Source organism: Amaranthus tricolor, chromosome 16 (assembly GCF_026212465.1).
Source record: "Amaranthus tricolor cultivar Red isolate AtriRed21 chromosome 16, ASM2621246v1, whole genome shotgun sequence".
Lineage (NCBI taxonomy): Eukaryota > Viridiplantae > Streptophyta > Magnoliopsida > Caryophyllales > Amaranthaceae > Amaranthus > Amaranthus tricolor.
Genome location: NC_080062.1, coordinates 8,564,522 through 8,587,029, shown reverse-complemented (window position 1 = coordinate 8,587,029; position 22,508 = coordinate 8,564,522). Strand labels below are relative to the sequence as shown.

The window sequence follows — 22,508 nt, the reverse complement described above, 5'->3', positions numbered from 1 at the left end:
AATTTGGTGTTATGGGAGGCATTAATTTGAGGAAAAAAAAATTCATGGCTAACAATAACTAAATCAACAGAAAAGGAGACGCAATTTAAGGCAACACAACTTGGAACGAAAAAACAAATGGGGAAAAAGGAGATATTGCAACAAACAATCCCCTAAATAATTTAATTACAAGCAAAAATGTGATACAAGAATTTTTTATTCAAAGAGAAACAGGTGAATAGATCTTCCATCAATTCAACCACACTCAAGTTCCTTCACTATCATTGTTATTGTCTACAAGGGGATGTACATCAAATCATATGGCCACATATATTTTATATGCCGAAACCTGGATTGAACAGCAAAACCGCGTATATACTTAAGGACTGGAAACTTTTCCGAGTCAGTTGAGAAACCCCAGGAAAAAGAACCGAAAAACAAATGAAGCAAAGTGAACTATCAAATAAAAATCCGAAAACATCTAGATAAAATTGCAATAAACCCCAACATCACACACTCCCAGTCCTACTAGGGGTGGGTTTTCCTGGCTTCAATTTTGCCATATCAACAAGATCTCCAAACAATTTATCGTCTCCCTTAGATTGCGATTTCATTGGAGGTAAGTATGAAGCCATTGAAGTCTGGCTCGAAGTGTTCTTCAGAGAACTGTCATCCCTCAAAGATAAGCCATACATTCTCTGGTCGATATATTGAGCATCGGTTTGCTGTGCATAACCATAGCTGTAGGCTGCCATTTGATTTCCGTACATCTGAGGGGGATACATAGAGTTCATCTGGGTACCTGGAAGTGCTTGGGAAATACCCATCATCTGTGCTCCCGGATAAGCTTGAGGGTACATGCCCGGCATATGGTTCATCATGGGATGCATGTTCATTCCAGGCATATGACCACCTGCCATGTGTTGCGCATACATTCCTGAAACTTGATCATTTCCTATTTGTTGAGAGTGAAAGGGATGCATGCCGCCCTGAAATGTTGGTGATTGCAGGCCAGCCATCGGTGAGGTCTGCACTGCCGGAGGATATTGAGGACTCGATGACGGGTTTATATCAGTTGGCTGAGACTCCCATGGTGGGGGTGGCAACGACCCTCCATTTTGAGAGCCTGAAAAGGTCACAACTCAGTATCTCAGTGAAAAGAAATGATAATGTTCTACCACAAACCACCTAAATAATAACTCAGCATTCAAAATATGCAAGAAATTTAGGCAATAGATGTAGGTTGTATTTCTAGCTTAAAAAGTGTCAGATGCTTGTACCCATCCTAGAGGATTGATTTTGAAATAACCAAAACAAAGTTTTGAAAATACATAAATCTACGACATGTTTGCCTTCTTTTTTAGGGCTAACAAAAGAGTATCAGAGAAGAGAAAATCACCATAGACAGGTGAAGGTGGCTGCTGCTGAGAAACCTGCGAGTTCCAGGAAGTACCAGCAGGTTGTGAATATCCCGCCTGCTCATATTGAGGCAACGCCATGCTTGTAGAAATTCCATTTGCAAACGGTATTTGTTGACCTGGTTGTAAGTTATGCTGCTGTTGAAGTTCTGGTGGTAAAGGATGTCCAGAAGAAAAAGCAGCCTGAGAATTTGAGGAATCTGGAGTATTATTCATCGAAAACATGTCTACAAGAGCCAAAGCATTATTCTCTGGAACAATAGGACTAGATGGTGGAGGTGCAGAAATCGGGACCAGTGCCAATGAGTCCTGTGCAGTCTGCGTACCAAAATCATCACCCAACAGGTCACCGCTCAGTAGGTCAATTTTTACAAGTTCTTTAGTTGGCGTGGCTGTAGAGCCATTTGCATGGGGGGCTGAAAGAGTTGATCCAGAGGCAGAGCTGCAACAAAAAAACAAACAAAAACATTGATAATTCTGTTATTTAAGAAGAAAATTTATTACAAGGTATGACAATTGGGTTGCTCAATGCTCAATTGGAATGCCTCCTAATACAAAATGCTTTCTTGAAAATCAATCATAGAAGTGTAGTTAAACTCACATGTCAAAAACACCACGTCACTTTTACAGTATCCTGCCATACTTATATCCAAAAGCAGACACGCAATACCAGGAAGCTCTGTCTAAACTATGTTTTTACCCATGTTTGGCAGCTTTGCCAAAAACAATTCTTGGTCCCATTAGCCAGTAAGTTCAAAATGACAGCAGTCAGCATAGCTAAACCACTATGAAAAGTGAGTTAACAATCTAACATTGTCCCAGCCCTAGCCCCAACCCCAACCCCAACCCCAACCCCAGCCCCATCAGCCACAAACTTCCATCTTTTATATCACCTAATTAACTGAGTGTATAAAATATACATCTTCTGTAATACTTCCATCTTTTATATCACCTGATTAACTGAGTGAGTCTATACATCTTCTGTAAAAAAATTTACATTATTATCATCTCTCTTTGTATATTATAGCTCTACAGATCATACACTATACACTTCTTTATGTAGTTTGGCCCAATACCCATGTGCTCAAAAATCTTCAATTCTTCACCATCATTCTACATTTCTTTGTATGGGTAACTAATTTCAAGAGTGTAAAATTGACTAATATAGAGGGAGCAATCATAAATCACAAAATTTAATGCACGCATGTAGGTGATAACTATGAAGTATAAAGACCAAGTCCAAGATTATCAATATTCCTCTCTATGTTTAGGCGACGATATCCAAATCCAGTATAAAACTCCAATAAATGTAAACAGTAGCGTTATACACATGTTCAATTTTCAGGATATCTGGAGACAAACACTACAAGTATCCAGTTTTAGCAAAACAGATCACAAAATTATACTCCATATTGAAGCAGGGAGTACCTTCCAACAGTTTGTTTGCTGCTTTCTCCTGTATTAACCAGAGGAGCATCAACATCAACGAGAGCCTTACTAGATTCAGGTTTAGGGTTCTCCTGCAGCACAACATTTCCTGAAGCGATAGCTTCATGCTTTGCAAGCACTTTCTGCAAGTCATCATTTAAAGCCAGACCTTGGCCAAGCAATGACTCATCCCTGAAACCATAATGCCTCAACTCAATTTTGGAGAGAAAAATCTAATAATCTCACTTTAATGGCACATACATTAACCAGATTATAAAAAGTTGCAACCCCTTCCATCAAATAGAAATATATCAACTACAGGGATGCCAGCACACATTTCTTCGTGTAAGTATTCAGTACTCAAGCCAAAATATCGCTCACAAAACCTTACCATCACATAAGCCAACTCTTTTATCAATAAAAACACTATGACTGATCACAGAAAATGGAGATAAAAAAAATCCATATATTACTCTGATCATTCTCGCAGTTAAGCTTGATGAACAATGAAAAAGCTGAACTAAGCAATTCAAGACAATACCTACTGCAATTTCATTGGGGTTACAGAAGGAACGTATATAAACTGCAAAATTATTTAACAAACTCTAAGCAGAGATGACAAAATATTTAAATTAACATTATTTTAAACAATCAACGTCATCATGAGCTCATTCCATTTTGCATTTCACAAAACTAATACATGAAGCAGTGTCCCCAGCTGATGCAATAAGATTTGTAAGAAACAAAAATTCAAGGGATAAAAAATAAGATTCGAGAAGGGAAAAACAGAGAAAACTTATGGGCTCACATGGAAATCAAAGTTTACAGAATTAATGATTATTCAGCTTTGTATTTTACAAGTAGATATAAGTTGCTTTGACTCATAACATGTAAAAGGAAAACTAGGTCAACCACCCCCCAAAAAGAACATATTATCCAACAGCAGAAGGCCTTACGATGTGGAATTAACTAAGTGGACAACTCTCTGTTTGTAGGTCCGGCATTGTTCGACCAAATCCACAATTACCTCCTGTTTAAGTCCCTGCAAAGATTACCACGAGAAAAAGCAGCACAAATGAGCCAGAAAGCTATACAAAGGTAGACTCTAAAAATGCCATAAGGTTTCCAACGCTACCCATTTCCTCTTCTTTCACTTTGAAGTATACTAAGTTACTAGCCCCAATAAAAATTGGAATATGCAATTGCTTATACTTGTCAAACATTGTGAAGTGGCTCAGCAAGTGATTTCAGTTAATGCTAGTTGATGCAGTAGCAATCAGTGGTTCAAATTGATCAAACCGTAAGCCTCCCGGAATTATGACGTTCACAGAAGTATTTGAATAAAGCTTAATGTTTAATCGAGTATTTACAAAAATCTAATGAAACTAGCTAAAGGTAGTGTTTGAGTGTTATTTCTTTTTAGATATTTTTATCCCAAATATAGCATTACAGTAATGCTATCCCAAATGTTATTTCCAAATAATCAACTGAGTACCCTTTACCTTCAGTAAATTATTTATTTCAGTATATAGCATAATTCGTCAAATTTAACTCAACAACTCAATCTCCCTAATCAATTACCAACACCAACCCAATACGTACCAAGTAGTAATTGTCTGTAGTGAGAACAAAGACAAACATTTATGAGATCAGATATGTTCACAACTGCAAACCATCTCTTATCACTCTATGCTACAAATACCATGACGTTTTAACATATTTTTATAGACGATTTCCAATAGTGAAAGCGTTTGATAATGTCATTCACCCTTTTTCTTATATTTTTCATGTACTATTAAAGGATACTTTCCTAAATTAAATAATGGCAACTGAGAATTATTTAAAATAATTAACATTTACCTCTTTCTTTGATGGATCAATTGCACTTAGCATTTCGGACAGAACATCCATAATCCCCCGTGCATTCTGAATTTCTGACATGCTATCCGAGAGGACAAAAAAAGAGACAAAGATTAATATGATTAATTGCTAAAAATAGTCCTATGACACACATTACTCATATGCCTGTAATACCCATTGCTATTTGCTACAGTATCAACATAATTTTCTTTTGCAAACCATTTCTGATGATGATACATAAATCACGCAAGCAGCAGTGAAACGAAATACAGATGAATGGAAACCTTATTTGATAACAGATGTCAAGAATTTAATAACCAAATTTTGATTTCGAATTTCCAAGAGGAATCTATTATATGAGTTAATATCTAAATGAAACACACAGTCAAAACCATATAATGACATCAACATAACAGAAAAATTTATTTTCACTCCACCCCCACCACGGACACCACCCAATATTTTACCCATTTAGTCATTTCCATATAATATGGACCAAAAGGACCATTCTTTAACAAGCATCACTCGGTAATTTCAGTCACACCTTTTACCAAAAAAAACAATTAGTTAAATCTTGTAAAGACAAAAACTAGAATCCCATGCTTCAAACAGAGGTAATTATCATCCAAAATTATCACAAGGGGAAGAGAAAAACCTCAATGATGGATAGTCAGCCTCGGCAGCAGCATCCGCTGATTCTTGCAGTTGCTCTGAATTGCGCACATTTGGAGGATAGTTTGACAGAGGTTGTGTTTGTGGAGGAGTAAATACAGGAGCAGATCTTTCTGTTCTTTGTGGGAAAACTGCACCTGCACGCTGAGGCAAAGAAATACCATCAACATGAAGAAAGTCCAACAAAATCACTCCTGATAAGCATTTTTACCCCCAAGAGTCTAGAAAGGGAGGTCCATGGAAAAGGCATACCAATAACTCCTGATAAGCGGCATAATATTGTGGGTATCGTGCTCTGGGTCCTCCAAAAGCTTCTTGCCAAGTGTCTATAAGAATTAATATCTTCTCCTTGACTTGAAAATCCGGCTTTACATAAATACATAATAACATGAATCAGAACCATAAAAGCTGCCCAATTAATATAGCAATAGTCAATAGTAAAGGGGAAAAAAAATTATCCCTGACCTTCTTTTTGGCAATTTTTACCATCTCATGAGGTAGATCTTTCTCTGCTACATGCATATGTACGATGTCCCCACAATTCTTTACTATTGTCTCCAGTAGCTATATTTCCATCAGGCAGATAGAAGAAAACAAAAGCAGAAAAAATTAAGTTAGTTAACACTTAACAGTAAGATTACCGAGAAACCAAGCCTCTTTAACAGCTCAACTTTTAGGAAACACAAGAATACAAGACAATCGATTTTTTAATACGGATCCCCAGAAACAATCAAACAAAACACAGCTTATGCTTTCCAGTTTTCATGTATACAGGGGCTCTTCCAAACCAAAGGTTATACAAAAAGAAAGAACAATTTTGATCACGGAAAAGATAGCAGCCCCCCAAAAGAATTGTTCATTGTCAACAGAAAACCCTTTGTCACACTTGAAATAACTTCTACTCACATATACCATCACATTTGCTCTTTATGTGACAAATGTTTCACTTTATAGGTTGACATAGATTTGCTTCCTCACTGCACAAAGGACGCTCCTATCCCAAGATTTTGCTTACATGTCAAACCCTCAGATTTCCCTCCCTAAGTGTATAAAAAAAGATGGTGCATGGGTGGTTGACAGCAGGCTTTAATTGTTTGTAAAGTCATTGGGGGTGGTAACTATGCATAGAGACCAAAACAAGTCGAACTTGGATCGAATTTTGCACTTATACCTAGTACAAAAACAAGACCGTATCGACCACACTTTAAAGGTTTTCAAAAAAAAACAACCAATAATTTCCGCATTATAAAGGTGTAAAAAATCGCGTTTTCGGCTGTCTCAAGGGATATCTCATGCTTTCGACCAAAATTTAGCCACTATGATAATCGCGTCACTCTTGTTACCGTATCAACATTTCGTTACCGCATTTTTGCACTAAGACTCAAACTTAATTCGAATATAAGTCAAAACTTTTTTTGATTATGACTCCGACTCCTACTCAAATTATATGTACTTTGACTTTGCTCCTACTCATCAGGAATCTAGAGCCTCCGAATAAGGTCCGATTATGATATCTTCTTGTTGAGAATCACGTTTGTTTAACAGTACACAAACTGATAACAATGTGTTTCTAATAGGCTACGGTTTGCCCCAATTTTGTCCAGAAGATCCAACTTAATAAAGAGAGATAGTTGTTATATAATAAAGTGAGATAGTCCATCAAATACAACTTAACAAAGTAATCTCAAGTACAATTGGAAATTTAACATAATATTATGTATAAACATTTATAATCATCAATAAAAAGTTCAATTGTGCTAAATAGCTTTAATCCGCAGTGTAATAAACGAGGTTTTAATTGTCTTTTCAATATTAAATAAGTTATAGGTGTAATTAGTTCTTATAAGGCTTAGCTTATTGGAACTTATTAATACTTTCCAGTACCAATTAACAAATACCGTTTAACATCATTTATCTAACACATATTACTAAAAGGGCATTACATATTTACATTAATGTTAACATTCCCCTCATTATAACTCTTACCTCTTTTTACTAAACCCCTTTAATCTTTTTTGAGATTTCAAGTAAGAAAAATAATTGCTCATGGAGGAAACAAAAGTCAACTAAGAAAACAAGGTTGTTGAAGTAGAAAATTAAGAGAATATTGTTGTTTCCAGAGGTAAAATATTTATAAAGTGACGGAGAAGAAGAAATAGAAGAATTAGTTCCCTTATTTGGGGTAAATATTTACCGTAGTAGGACGGAGGAGACATATTTCCCTCATTCTCCCCCAAAATAAGTTACTTGGAGTGGAAAATGATTGTTCAACCATAACTTTATTCAGTTTCATTTGATCACACTTGTTATACCCTATATTGTGAACATTCAAATTCAGTCTACCATGTTTAGGTTTGGTTTTAATTGATCAAACTTGGTACATCCTAATCCAATTAGATTTCATTCCATTTAATAAAAAGTTTTATAATACGTTAAATTTAATGCAACAATAACCAAATCTGTTGAGCTTAGATGATTCCAATTTAAGTTTCATATTATATTAATTTTCAATGCTACATATATATTAACTTTCGACATAAATAATAAAAGAAATGGATATAACATAGAGACGGTCTTAATCGAGACTCCAACAGTGTTAAGATTTGGATGAATCTTAAAATCTACGCCCCAATTCAAGCTTTAGAAACCCTTTCCACCATAAGGTGCCTCACACATTATATAACTAAGCTTAACCCTCGTCAACACCTACAAAACAATAATATACTAATACACGACATCAAAAACACAAACATTTGAAGGAACCTGAATCCTGATGCAACATATAAAACAAATAGAAGAGCTTGATAATTGCACAGAAATGAAGATAGGAAAAAATCCATCTTTGAAATTCTATAAATATTTGATTATCTGATCCCAACACTTGACGTCCTTGAAATAAACTATGATGTAGATGATAACACATGTATGCACCAGAAGTGCAATTTTATGTTACTAGGACGAGGAACATAATTTGACGTGGAAGTAAGTCCTAAAACTTACTCTTCATACAAGAATTTAAGACATGGGGGCAGATTTACAAAAAGGAAAAAATGATAATTAATAATCTAATGTTTTACCCATCTGTAGTGAATAATCCCACCTTTGAATTATTTTTTAATAATCCAACATTTACCCTTTGTTTGCTATTCAGCATAACCTTTTATTTTATAATAATTCAACTTTGTCCTCAATTTGCTATCAGCATACCCTATTAGTACCCTAACAACAAACTAAGGGCAAAAGTTGATTTATTAAAATAAAATCCAAAGTTGAGATTATTCACAGCGCATTGGTAAAAGGTTAAAAAGAACAATTTGTAATTGAAGTTGATCCAAAAAACTTGCAGTTTTACATAGCTTAACAGCATTATCAAAATTTAAAGGGATATCTATTCCAAAATCCAAATTATAGCCAATGAGCATTACTTGAAAAAAATATCATTTTTCAAAATATGGAAAGCAACGTTTTATCATTTTACAATAAGGGCTATAGAAGCACCAATATTGATAAAGAAACTCCTCCCCTCAACAGCCTCTACTTTTTCATCTCAAAAATAAGAAGCCACTAGCAACGACAACACAATTTCGATTGGTCGTCAATGAAATTACCCTATCATCAAAACCAAAGCCTCACAACTATTGTTTAAATGTCATCAATTATCTTTTCAATCAGTAGTTCTTTGTGAATAATACATCTAAACCTTTAAATCTAACGCTATTGACCCTTGTTTATGGAAGTGATTCTCAAAGGAGCCTAGTCATATCCCCATGTCAAGCATGAAATCATGCAATATGGCCCTTGTCAACCAAGTCTGACTATCACTATGTCACTTGTGCAATATTTAAAATACAATCGCTCAAATAGAAGAATTGTAACAGACTCAAAATTCTTAATTTTAATCTTCCGATTAATTATTCTGAATTTTCAATTCAAATCTCTAATCCTTTGATTATCCATTTCAAACCATCTTTAATTCCTAAACATTTTCCGATTTTGTAATTTCTTTCAAATATTAAACATTAAAATAGTATTTTGTTTAAAATCTTTTTATAAGCTCTCAAATATTATTTTATTATTTTATAGTATGAAAAGTAAAATTTGTTTATTATATTCACAGTTTTTTAAAACGTTACATTTTAACTTTCTTCCTTAAACTAATATTACTACTTATTATTTTAACCTTATATTTTGATTTAATTATTTTATACATAAAAATAAGTCGTATTTTTATTATTAACATTAAGTATAGTTTAAGCAAAATTTTCTAAGTAAACTACAAATTTACTCATTATTTTAAAGTATATTCACTTGTACATACTAGAACAAAAATTTGATGAACCAAAATCCTTTCTATAGTAACCCATGATGTTCATCACTTACACAAGCTATCATTATTTCCTTACACAAGCTAACTTTCTTCTACACTCCAAACTCTTACACATTCACTTACACACTCTAAATCACTTACACAAGTTAACCTTCTTCTATACTCCTAACACTCTTTTTCATACAATCTAATGAACTACAAAGTTGCCCAAAACCCATTATAAATACCCCGTAGCCATGAGATCACTTGTACCCCCATCATCAAATCTTTCTACCATTCTTTCTTATATCTTCACTTCATTAACATCTTACTAACTTTATACCCTTTTATTAGTTAAAGAATCAAATGAAGATGGAGCTTGATCTTATCACTTCTTAAGCCAATAATCATCAACTTTTGAAAAGTCAAGTATTATCTTTTGGAGCTTGGATATCTTTTTTTTGGGGTAATTGAAGATATACTTCTTTGAAGCTTGGAGCCTTGAAGACTTTCTCTTTTGGAGCTTATTTCTTTGAGTTCTTATTTTCCTATTATTATTCTCTTACTTGGTTTAGCACCACCTTTGGAGGAAAATGGTACACATTTTCTTAACTCTCTCGTTATGTAATATTTATTTATGGTTACTTGATAATATAAAAAGCATGATCAACATTATTTTATTTTAATCATTTAAACTTTACATGGTTATATTAAAGTCATATACAGTTTAGAGATATTTTCGTCAAAACAATAATATTTTTGGGACACTCTAAAAAAGCTATAAATACGAAAAAATTTTATTACTATGATAATGTAGATATATATGAATTTTTTTTATGTGAAATATTATTTTAAGCTTCATGTATGTTAGCTTTATGAACTTTTGCATTGAGAAAATACTTAAAAATAATATCTACTGGTGTTTTTGTGATGAAATTTCGGTAGATAAAATTAATGTGAACTAGGAATTTTAAAGAGTATTTTATAAGTACTTTATAAAAGCTAAAAGTTAGGATATTATTTTAGATATGTTCCTTGAGTTTTACTTTATTAAAATAATGTTTAATTGAATTTTCGTTTAAAAATATTATTCTAATAGGAAGAGGTGTTGAATACTTTCTTAATTATTAAAAATAGCTAAGAAAATATATTACTTAAGTTTAAAATAAGTTAAAAGTTTATTAATAAATTTGAAAAAAAAAAAGTTAAATAAGAAATAAATATTAAATGGGCTCTTCTTAACTTGTAACTTGTTGGCATACTCCTATAACATGTTGAATCTCATGATTACCCCTGGGGCAAATTGTCGTGGACCTTATGGACTTTAATTATTTTTTTATATATATCGATTTATGGCTAAAATGATTGTATTAATTATTTAAAATAATAATCATGAATTTTATTAGTTAAATAAACTTATCTCTTTAAAATGATTCCATATCATCTTGGTGTTTTGATAAAATTTTATTTTAGACTCAAGTAATTATAAAGAATTATTAATCGGTTTATCGGTAAAATAGTCAAACTAATTTTTTGAAATGCTTAGCGTTGTTTTTCTCGAAAACTCATTTCATTTAGATTTTGGACCTAACTTGTCGGATTATTTTTCATAGTTATGATAGATCTGTTTTATTTTTGTAAGTGGTTATATTAAATATTCAAATCTAGGATTTAGAATGATAAATTAAATTAAGTCATTCTTTTTATGTGAAAAGGGCCCAAAACACTCATAGGTCATTCGACCACTATCATATATAAAAAAAAAAGAGTTTGATTTACTATTTTAAATTATTACAACTATTTTTGTGATAATAATAAAATAACAATTTAAAAAGATATTTTTGAGAAATTTTTATAAGTTATTAAATGTTGAAGTGTTTTTCTTAAATATATGAGATTTCATAATAAAAGTAACTTTTAATAACTATTTTGTACAAAATATTTTATTTGCTAACTATTTGACCAAAATTTTTGTAAAATAATATAAAAGTATTTTTAGTATACTTGTCGCTTAAACTATGTGTGAAATATTGATTTTGTGAGATTACAAGTTTTACTTGTTTTATAATTTGAAATATTGACTTTTGTGAAAATTATAAGTTTGACTTGTTTTAAAACTAGAAATATTGATTTTTGTGAAATTATAAGTTTTATTTGTTTTATAAATGTTGATTTTTGCAAACCTAATAAGTTTACTTATTTTTCTAAACTTGAAATATTGATTTTTGGTGAACTTGTAGAATTTGGAAACTTATCCAAATGATGCAATTTTAACTTGAATTTTAATTAGAATATTTGATTTTTTTTTAAGAGAATAAAGTTTTATTTATTGTAAAGTTGAAAATGTTGATTTATGGAACTTATTTAAAGAGAAATAGATTTTAGTAGCTACTTGTAGAAAATATTAATTTAGAGACTATTGATAAATTATTAAGTTATTAGTGTGAATTTAGCAAACTATTAAAAATAAAGTTATAAATAAAATATAACGTGTGAAAATTTAATAATAAATGTATAAAGACATAAAGGTTAATTTTACGTTATGATTAAGAATTTTATTAAATTTCACCTAAGTTGATCAAAGTCAAAGTTAAAGTCAAAGCCAAGTTGTAGTAATAAAAATGTGATGTACTTGTGTGAATCAATATTGATTGAATGACCCTGATAGTAAGGTAATGTCGAACCATAGACCGCCATGTAAAATCCCGGCGCCCGTGTTGGCCGGCACATAAAATGTGGTGTAAGACAGGGGGTTAGCTACCTATCCTGTAGAGCTCGAGCATAAATTGTATTGGAGGGGTGACGACTCCCACTACAATTAGGCTTTCCAGATCTTTACATATATCAGGTGTCATATTATGTGCTTGTTGATCAGTGATAAACTTGATTAGTGTTAGATGCTATGATGCACGGTATGGTTATAAGTATTAACCAAATGAACTTACTAAAGTGTTAAGATTACCGAATTGTATAAATGGCAGTAACGTACTTATGTCAGGATCGAGAATAGTATCTTAATGACTTAAAAGTATGTAACAGAAAAAGAATATGGTAAAAGTATACGGTGGTGTCAATTAACTATAAGTTCGTACTTAAATTATTATTTTGTAAATGTAGTGTATAATTTCCGTATTTTAAGCTGGATAGGAAGTTATGCTTGGCGTAAAGCGTTAACCGATTCAATCGGCTACCATCCGTATCATGGATGGTAGCATTTTGCAGGATTTAGTTCAGGTTCCGATCCAGGCCGCAACAATTACTATTTATCGAGAACTTAGCTGCTTTTTGTATCTTTTGATGACTTGATGATGATGTATTTTTTTTCATTTTGAGCAAATAATATTTCTTATCAGATGTAATATTTTACTTTTGTTTTAAACAGTTTCAGTTTTTATGATTTAAAGTTTTTAAAAGTTCGGCATTTTGAGACTTCTGCAATATTTTTGTATTAAACATTATTATTATATGTTAATTATATATCGAGATTGCCGCTCCTATTACAAGAATGATAACCAAGAATTTTGTGAGAAACTCACCGTTAGTGCTAGAAGCTGAATCTTTGAGTTCCTGCTCCCAATGCGTTTTTTTATCCCCTTCACAACATCCTTAGCTTGCCTATACAACCAAAATAAGAAACTATTAACGCTACAAAAGTTCATTTCAACCACTTGAAAAGATTGACACAGATAAAATGTGTTGATAGCATAGTAGACTATTGGACAAGGTTCTTATAGGACTTTGACCTTGTGGCGAAAAACATATGTGAAGTGCCAACTGAATAGGGCTATTCCCAAAGGAGCACCTGACATAATGACGTATGTTGTATTATATTCATTTATCTATATGGACCATATCCTACTTCCTAGCGTTCTTCTAGTTCATCCAATGTGTGGCGCGAAGTGTTACTCTAAAATCTTACAAAAATTTACAGTTAAATTATAATCTGCAATAAGCTCAAACAAAAAGAATACTATGTTTTAACTACGCAAAAGTGCACCCTAATCCTTCAACCTTCATCCACCCGTCCTTTACTCTCAAAACTGAATGAGAGGCATATCATCCATACAATTTTCAATAATAATTGCAGCTTAAAAAAACACCCTATTTGTTAAACATCCACCTTTTTTGCTTCTTATTTACAGACCCTTGATATAAACCTTTCCAAAAGCTAAGTAGTGCATCCAAATACCTCATCTCTATAAAAGGTAATGTGGGGTAAGGAAATGTAATATTAGGGGGTCATCCCAAGTAAAGATTTGAGGTATAAATAATTTAGAGAAAATAATACAACTATACAAAGAGAAATTTTGAGGGAGAAATAAGTTAGAGTGGAACTAAATAAGAGGTTTGGTATTTAAAATGGCACAATATTTCTGAGTGGTAAAATTATTGATCCATGGAGAATGAACTGAAGAGGATGATGATGATTATGGTGGTTTTGTCAGTAATGGTCAATAGTGGGACAAAGAGCCAAAACTTTTAGGAGGAAATTTTACCTAGGGTATATATTTACTCTGATTTGGGGGTAAAAGATTACTCTATTTTTTTCCTCTCAAATTTATAAGCAATCCAAACCTATAAAACGTCAAAAAAATTTGTGATTGACTTTTGTCTCTTTTTACACTCAATCGAGCCAGGACCTAAGTGAAAACAATTTAAAAGCAGTACCACAAGGCAAGATGTGAAAAGGTTCAAATCACAACAAAGGCCACAAGGCCCAAGACTTAATTCATACAATCATATTAAATGAATCTAACAGGAGCAAAGTGCCCTATCAAAGGTCCTTCTTCCTTCAGCCTCTATTTTTACTTCTAATCGAGCAACCACTTGAATCCTCTAACAGCTCATTTAAGCACACAATTGCCTCCTCTATACCTATAAATCCAAAGAGAAACATCAAACTCTGCATCTTTTGATCAATAACAACCTTAAAATCTATTAAAACCATCTCATTCTTGCACTCTCGCTTTTGTCTATCCTAGATGTTTGATATGCAACAATAACTCTACAAATCTGCCAACAGGAACACAAACTTGAGATTTCTGAATCCCCTTTACTAGACCATCAGTTATTATTGAACGTCTCCCAAGAAAACGTGTTAAAAGAACATGTCAATTTACTATCCACATTAGCTTTTACGAATAATAATGGTTACTTTAGTTTAGCAAAAAATTGCTACATATTAGATCAAAGTCCATACCACCACTTATCCAATGGGTAAATAACTAGAATGGTACAAATGCACTAAGTTAAGTTGTATTTCAATTTTCAACTAGCCAAAAAAACTTAGCTCTCAACTTTGCTAGTGGATTAGCAATAGAAAAGTGACATATCCTAAAAGTATTGAGAAACAACACACATAACAGCATATTACAATTTACAAGCTTGAAAGAAATAATTGCAGCCATTATCACGCAAAGACTCTATTCTACTCATCTAAAATTTTCTAAAGTGTAAATGTTTGTCAACCTATCTCTACTTTCCAAACTATGAACAGAACCAAATACAGGAATGTTTCAACAATAGGGGTAAAGGACCTCATTTAGATGGACTCTTGGAGAGCACCGCTTTTCTAAGAAAGCACCTGGGTTCAATTCTCATCTAGCCCTCTCCTTCCTTCGGTCTACTCTGTGATAAAAAAAAGTTAACCCTAACAAATGGAGTGGCATCACCTCTTGCAACGTCCACAATGATCTTCTCTCCCTTTATTTCTATAGTGCTATGTCATAGTGCAAAAATCAAGGTCGCAACACTGTATCGCGACCGTATTGTAAAGCTTTTTGAGTTAACAGTGACCAAAATATAGGCTGCATTGATAGCAAAATCATCATCTGTATTGGCCATCCGTGTCACGACCGTTACCGGACCGTGACCGAAACCGTATTTTTGCACTATGTGTTACATACCGACAAATCCATTTTTCTAAATCAACTTTAACTGTCTCCAACAAAGTCGTCTTTCGGCGCACTTTAAAGGTGATTAAGATAGTCTTGGATTGCCTTGGATGACCCTAAACCATCCAAAAGCATAAATTACATGGGTTGTTTGTCTCCGCCCAACTCCTATAATTTACTCTTTTTTCTTCCTTACAAAAATAGCTTCCACCGTTGCATGGTTGCATGGTTGGACCGTTGGAGTAACGATCACAAAATGGCTTCCATCGTCGATGATGGTTTTGCAGTTGTCTCGACCAATCTATCGTGGTAAGCTTAAAAAACTTTACAATATGCAATACGATGATATTGGTCATATTTTGCACTATTGTTAGGAGTATCAAATTAGAGTTATATTTTTGTGTCATAACTTTCCTTCATTCCTAATGGGAAACGGTGTTTCAGATAAGCATAATATTGTTCCATTTATTATCTTCTATGTCACATAGGAAAATACTGAAAACTTATGAGTTCTCAGTATCCAAACGTCAACCACATAGATAACTCCATTTAAAACTTACAAACACATCTTCAAAACTTTTGTAACATATTCTTCCACTATCAATCTCATCCTTTGGAGAACCACCTTGATAAGAAAGGAGAAAATCTACATTGAGCTCCAGACTTTCACTACATAGTACCCAAACCTTTTCTCAATTACTATTCTAATCTGCAAACTAAAAAGCAAAACTAACACAACGTTCCTTGTGCAATACTTTCACGTTTAGAGAAACCAAATCAACTCAAAAAACCAAACAATGAATTTTTCAATACTGGTATAGTGTATTACTCTATTGCCACTATAATTCACCTAAGCTACAACATTTACCGTGTGAAACGCATATTTGCATCACTCGCACAAGTCTCAAAAGCATATGAAGGGCAAGACTCTCTTCATCAGACACATATAATACCTATTTCACTAGTACATTTACAAGCCCCTTCATCAAATTGAGCCACATCACGCTTTGCTCGCTGCTCTCTACTACATACTCAAAATGGAATCACTCTCCAGTCTCCAACGCTATCACATAATCAAATTTACTACACTAAAAAAAACTCTTAACCACTCTATTAACCATCATTCCATCACAAAATTACAACCAACCAAATCAACAAGCATTATTGATCCACACACATCAAAACCAACCAAAAATTATTTTTTTCCCAATAACAGAATATCAATTCTCATAATATTAAGAATAATAACAAACTATCAATTCCCATAATTTTATGAGTAAATATCTTGGTAATCTTTTGTTAATATCTCATGCATATTTTTAGGCATTAATTCAGGAGGTTTAATTTATATGCTAATCTTTTGTATCCTCTTTTAACTCTAGATTTGTTAGTATTTAAAGAGGTCTTCCTTGCTTATGCTTTCATCAAACTCGTAGTCTTCACTAGGGTGATTACACTACTTAATCCAGTTGTGGTGCTTACTTTCTTATCATTGTTGATGATTTTTCTGTCTGCTAAAGATGAGGTAAAACAGTTGATTCAAGATTTTTTTTCTATGGTCAATACTCAATTCAATAAACGTATAAACATTTTGAGAAGTGACAATGGCTTACAATCTAGCTTTTTGCGATCTTATTATGCCACTAATGGGATTCTACATCAAACTTCTTGCATTGACACCCCTCAACAGAACAGTCGTGTCGAGCGTAAGCATCAACACATTCTTAATGTGGCCAAGGCTTTACGATTTCAAGTTAATCTCCCTATCGAGTTTTTGGGGGTGAATGTGTCACCAATGCAACATATTTAATAAATCGTACCCCTACACCCATTCTTCAAAATAAATCATCATATGAGATTTTGTTTTGCAAACCTCCCACATTTTATATTTTTCGCACCTCTGGGTGTCTATGCTATACCAATAATAGACCGCAAATCAAAGATAAATTTGGTCCTCAATCACGTAAATGTTTATTTGTGGGTTATCCTTTTGGTAAAAGGGGTTGGTGTTTGTATGAATTAGAAACAAAGACATTTTCCGTCTAAAGATAAATATTATTAGCAGAATTTTCCTTTTGCTCAATCTTCCTCTAAGCCCGTTCATGATACTCCACCAAAATGTGCCCTATCCTATGTTTTTTGATGATCCCCTAAGTTTACCATCTGTTTAAACGACTAAACCTACCTTTCCATCAATCTTACAATCTTCCTCAGCAACCGACACCACAAATACATGATAAATTTGTAAAGTGAGAATTGGCTACACATAAACCCGTTGAGGTTTCATCCTAAAACCAATTGGTGATAGGAGGAGTAGTCCATCAAGCTCATATGTTAGTCAACCTCCCTTTAATTGTTCAAAGTGAGATCACATGTGGGTTATTTTTCCAACACTCCTTCTCACATGTGAGCCCATTTTTGCTTGGGCAAGAACATCATTTTTTTTAAGTCGCACATTGGTTTTTTATGGAAGACCAATATTTTTTGTTTCCCGTTGATCGAAAGCTGTTGGTTGATACCATGATAAATTTTTAAACGAGCTTGTACTCAACAAAACCTAGAGAAGAGTTGGCTACACATAATCCCGATAAGGTTCCATCCTGAAACTAATTGGTAATAGGAGGAGAAGTCAATCAAGTTTACATGTTAGTCAATCTCCCTTTAATTATTCGATGTGGGATTACATGTGGGTTATTTTTCCAACAATGCACACTCAGCCCACCAACTCCCTATCTCACAACATCAACTTTCCAATTGTTCCTTTGACCACTAATATTCACTTTGATAATGCTACTTCAATCCATAAGTAAAAGACAAAGAATTCGAGAGCTATCTACTCGTCTGAAAGGGTATATCACAAATACATAACCACGTTATCTTCTAGTTCACCCTCTCCCATAATGTGGTCCTCAGACACGCCTTATTCCATACCTTGTTAGGTGAATTGTAATAAATTTCCAAAGCGTCATAAACAATTCTTGACTGCTATTATATTGGGTCATGAGCCATCCTCTTTCTCTAAAGCAAATCAACATCCTCAACGGCATGCCGCCACAAAAGTGGAACTTGATGCACTTGAACATAATAGTACTTAAACTCTTACAATGCTTCCGCCAAGTAAGAAAGCTCTGGGATACCAATGGGTCTACAAGATTAAATACAAGGACGATGGCTCTATTGAACGACATAAAGCTCGTCTAGTGGTGTTTGGAAATTGGCAAGTTGTTGGAGTAGATTATAACGAAGCTTTTTCACTTGTTGCAAAAATGGTCACTATTCGATTATTATTTAGACAACAGCCCAGAATTTGGAACTTCCTCGAATAGATGTCCACAATGCGTTTGACGACCTTGAAGAAGAAGTTTATATGAAACCACCCCGGGATTACTTTCTACTACTACTCATCAAGTATGTCGTCTTCGAAAATCTCTTTATGGTCTCCGTCAAGCTCCTCGGCAATGGTTCTCTAAACTTTCAATAGCTCTAAAATGCTTTGGATTTCGGCAATCCAATGATTATTCCTTGTTTTGCTATATCAAAGGTAACATTTCTATTCATGTACTTTTTTACATCGATGATCTTATTATCACAGACCTGATGCAATTACTAATTTCAAGAAATATCTTAGTGAGTGTTTTCACATGAAGTATCTTAGTTCTCTAAAGTATTTCCTTGGTCTCGAAATCACAAATAGTGAGAACGGTTTATTTGTTACCCACCGCAAGTATAATCTTGACATTATAAGTGAAATTGGTCTCTTAGGTGCCAAATCTGCTAGTACTCCAATGGAACAAAACCATAATCTAGCTCAAAGTCGAGGGAGTTGTTTTCTAAACCAGAAAAATACAGACGCCTTCATAAAAACGCATTCTCTTTATTCTGTCACCCTCACCCAATAATAAAAAACTATATTCATGTATCAAAACTGCTCTACAAATTGACCAAGGTTTACGAGTATCAAGCTCTAAACACTGGGTATTCCGAACAATAAAAAAAAAAAAAAAAAAAAAAAAAAAAAAAAAAAAAAAAAAAATCCTAAAATAACCAAACAATAATTACAAGAAAAGATAAGGAAAAAAAAAAGATTGATTACCCAGGATCGTTATTAAGCATGTCACAGATCTCGATATTCATAGCCCAATCAGGCCCGATCAACATATTGCTAGTAGCTCTTTCCACCATTGAATTCACCATTTTTTCCTCTTCAAATTTTCCTCTTCACTTTCAATAATCAATTTAAAAAAACTTCAACAAATTAATCAATCAAATCACAGCGAAATAGCTGTCGCCGGGTAATCAAGAATTTTCCGGCGAAATCGGAAAAATTTCACTAAGTGGATCCGAAAATCAGCACCAACAATCAAAATCAAAAGTAAATTATGTAATTAAAATCAAGAATTTCTACACTATATTTCTCTCTTCTAACCCTATTTCTTTATCAGAAGCATGAATTGGAAACAATTCTTTATGCCGTCTGGAAAATTAAATTCATACTTAAATTCCATATAACACGTAAAAAAAGGTGACAACAGAAATGAGATTGTGACACGTGGAAGTTCATTGCATCATTTGTGCCGGTAATTTTATTTGTACCGTTGGATTCGAATTTAATTTATTTTTTGTCAGGGTAATATTAAATTTTTTTGGAAGGCATGTTTGTTGTGGTTATGGAGGATAGAAAGTAGGAAATTAGGGAAAAAGATTTTAATAGGTTGGGAAGTAGTTATCAGTTTTATATTGAAACGAGAAAGATTTTCATGTCAAGCACGATTAATGAATTTTTTAAATATAAAATTAGTAATTTTATATGTGTAATAAGTTATTATATAATTTTTAATTTCTTAAGTATATTGAAATTACAAATTGATTTGTTTTAAAAACTGTAAAAGTATTACTATTAAATTGAGATTCATATTATTAATATATTATTATATAAAACATAACCATAAAATTATGCACTAATAATAATATAGTTTATAAATAATTACATAAAATAATAGAAATTTTCTACACATAAAAAATAATATAAAAATAATTTAAATCTTTAATATCTTTGTAAAACCTTAAAATTTATTTTAAGCCTTAAGAACATAATTTTTACTATAAAAATTAACATATAACTTAATTTAAGTATTTACGTATTATAAACTTGTCAAACATAGGTGATAAAATTCTCATTTGAAATTTATTTCAGCGATATCTTATCCTAATTATTAATTATTATTTACTTAAATAATTATTGTGCAGTTTTTTAATATAGTCATGTAAGTAATATATAAGATTATTTATGAAAAACATTAAAAGTTATTTTCTTTTCTTAATTTATTACAAATTAATTTTAATGAAAATTATTAATTTACATAAATAATTAATATGTTATTCGATAATTATCCATTGTAATTAAAAGATATTACATATTTTAGATGATTATATATGCCAAAAACTTAGTAGTAAATAAGGTAAAATTTTAAAATCTATTGTAATTAATCAATTAAATAAACTAATCAGAAAGATATTACATGATATGCTAAAATATATTTTCCTAATAAGAAAATGAAAAGAGCGAGAAAATTTTTATTATAAAGTCGACATGTGTCCTAATTGTATCTTTATTATTATATTGTATCATTTTTAACATACTTACCAAATTAATGATATTGATTAACATTTTAGTCACATTATTCTACAGATTTCACAATATTGTTTAAAAATTTACACTGGTCTATAAATTTAGGAACAATAATATTCTACAGCTATTAAACAAATTTGGAAAATAATTTTGTTATATTAAAATATTATTTTCTTTTATTTTAGAAATAATAATGGAAATCATATTGAAAAATGATACTGATTAACATTTTAGTCACATTTCAGTTTGGAAATAATATATAAATTATATTGGAAAATAATAAAGTTGTCTAAATCTTATTCTGCACCTTAAATAAAATCTAATATTTTAGGAAATGATTTTCAATAAATAATAAGCTATCACGTCAACATAATTGAGTGGGAAAATATTGAATAGAGTCTGACATGTGTCAGACTCGTTTCTTCATTAGTAGTTTTTATAGATTATAGATATAGATACTTACCAAATTAATGATATTGATTAACATTTTAGTGACATTATTCTACAGATTTCACAATATTATTAAAAAATTTACACTGGTCTATAAATTTAGGAACAATATTATATAGTAGCTATTAAACAAATTTGGAAAATAATTTTGCTATATTAAAAAATTATTTTCTTTTATTTTGGAAATAATATTGGAATTCATATTGAAAAATGATATTGATTAACATTTTAGGCACATTTCAGTTTGGAAATAATATAGGAATCATATTGAAAAATAATAAAGCTGTCTAAATCTTATTCTGCACCTTAAGTAAATTCTAGTATTTTAGGAAATAATTTTTAATAATAATCAACTGTCATGCCAGCATAATTGAGCGAAAAAATATTAAATGAGAGTCTGACATGTGTCAGTCTTGTTTCTTCATTAGTAGTCTTTATAGATAGATAATCAACTACCACGTCAGCATAATTGAGCGGAAAAATATTAAATGAGAGTCTGACATGTGTCAGTCTTTTTTCTTCATTAGTAGTCTTTATAGATAGATAGATTCAGTTTGGAAATAATATAGGAATCATATTGAAAAATAATAAAGCTATCTAAATCTTATTCTGCACCTTAAATAAATTCTAGTATTTTAGGAAATAATTTTCAACAAATAATCAACTGCCACGTCAGCATAATTGAGTGGGAAAATATTGAATAGAGTCTGACATGTGTCAGACTCGTTTCTTCATTAGTAGTTTTTATAGATTATAGATATAGATACTTACCAAATTAATGATATTGATTAACATTTTAGTGACATTATTCTACAGATTTCACAATATTATTAAAAAATTTACACTGGTCTATAAATTTAGGAACAATATTA

At 32.0% G+C, this 22,508-nt stretch overlaps 1 protein-coding gene across 1 annotated transcript; it reads right to left on the bottom strand.

Moving 5' to 3' along the window:
• Nucleotides 1–103: 103 nt before the first annotated feature.
• LOC130802850 (TOM1-like protein 9) lies at nucleotides 104–20,237 on the bottom strand. The gene is made up of 10 exons (XM_057666945.1): nucleotides 19,651–20,237; nucleotides 13,200–13,278; nucleotides 5,823–5,921; nucleotides 5,610–5,723; nucleotides 5,341–5,501; nucleotides 4,686–4,767; nucleotides 3,782–3,867; nucleotides 2,826–3,017; nucleotides 1,379–1,839; nucleotides 104–1,105 (listed from the first exon to the last, which is right to left on the bottom strand). Exons 1-10 carry the CDS (start codon nucleotides 19,749–19,751, stop codon nucleotides 489–491), a joined length of 1,992 nt encoding a protein of 663 aa, XP_057522928.1. The 5' UTR covers nucleotides 19,752–20,237; the 3' UTR covers nucleotides 104–488.
• Between the last annotated feature and the right edge of the window lie 2,271 nt (nucleotides 20,238–22,508).

Excerpts from the sequence above, each read along its gene's own strand:
- LOC130802850 (XM_057666945.1), bottom strand. The coding sequence starts at position 19,751 with ATGGTGAATTCAATGGTGGAAAGAGCTACTAGCAATATGTTGATCGGG. Across the intron at positions 5,922-13,199 it reads TTCAGCTTCTAGCACTAACG|CTACTGGAGACAATAGTAAA; the intron begins GTGAGTTTCTCA and ends ATGGAAATATAG. Across the intron at positions 3,018-3,781 it reads CACTTAGTTAATTCCACATC|GGATGAGTCATTGCTTGGCC; the intron begins GTAAGGCCTTCT and ends TTATGGTTTCAG.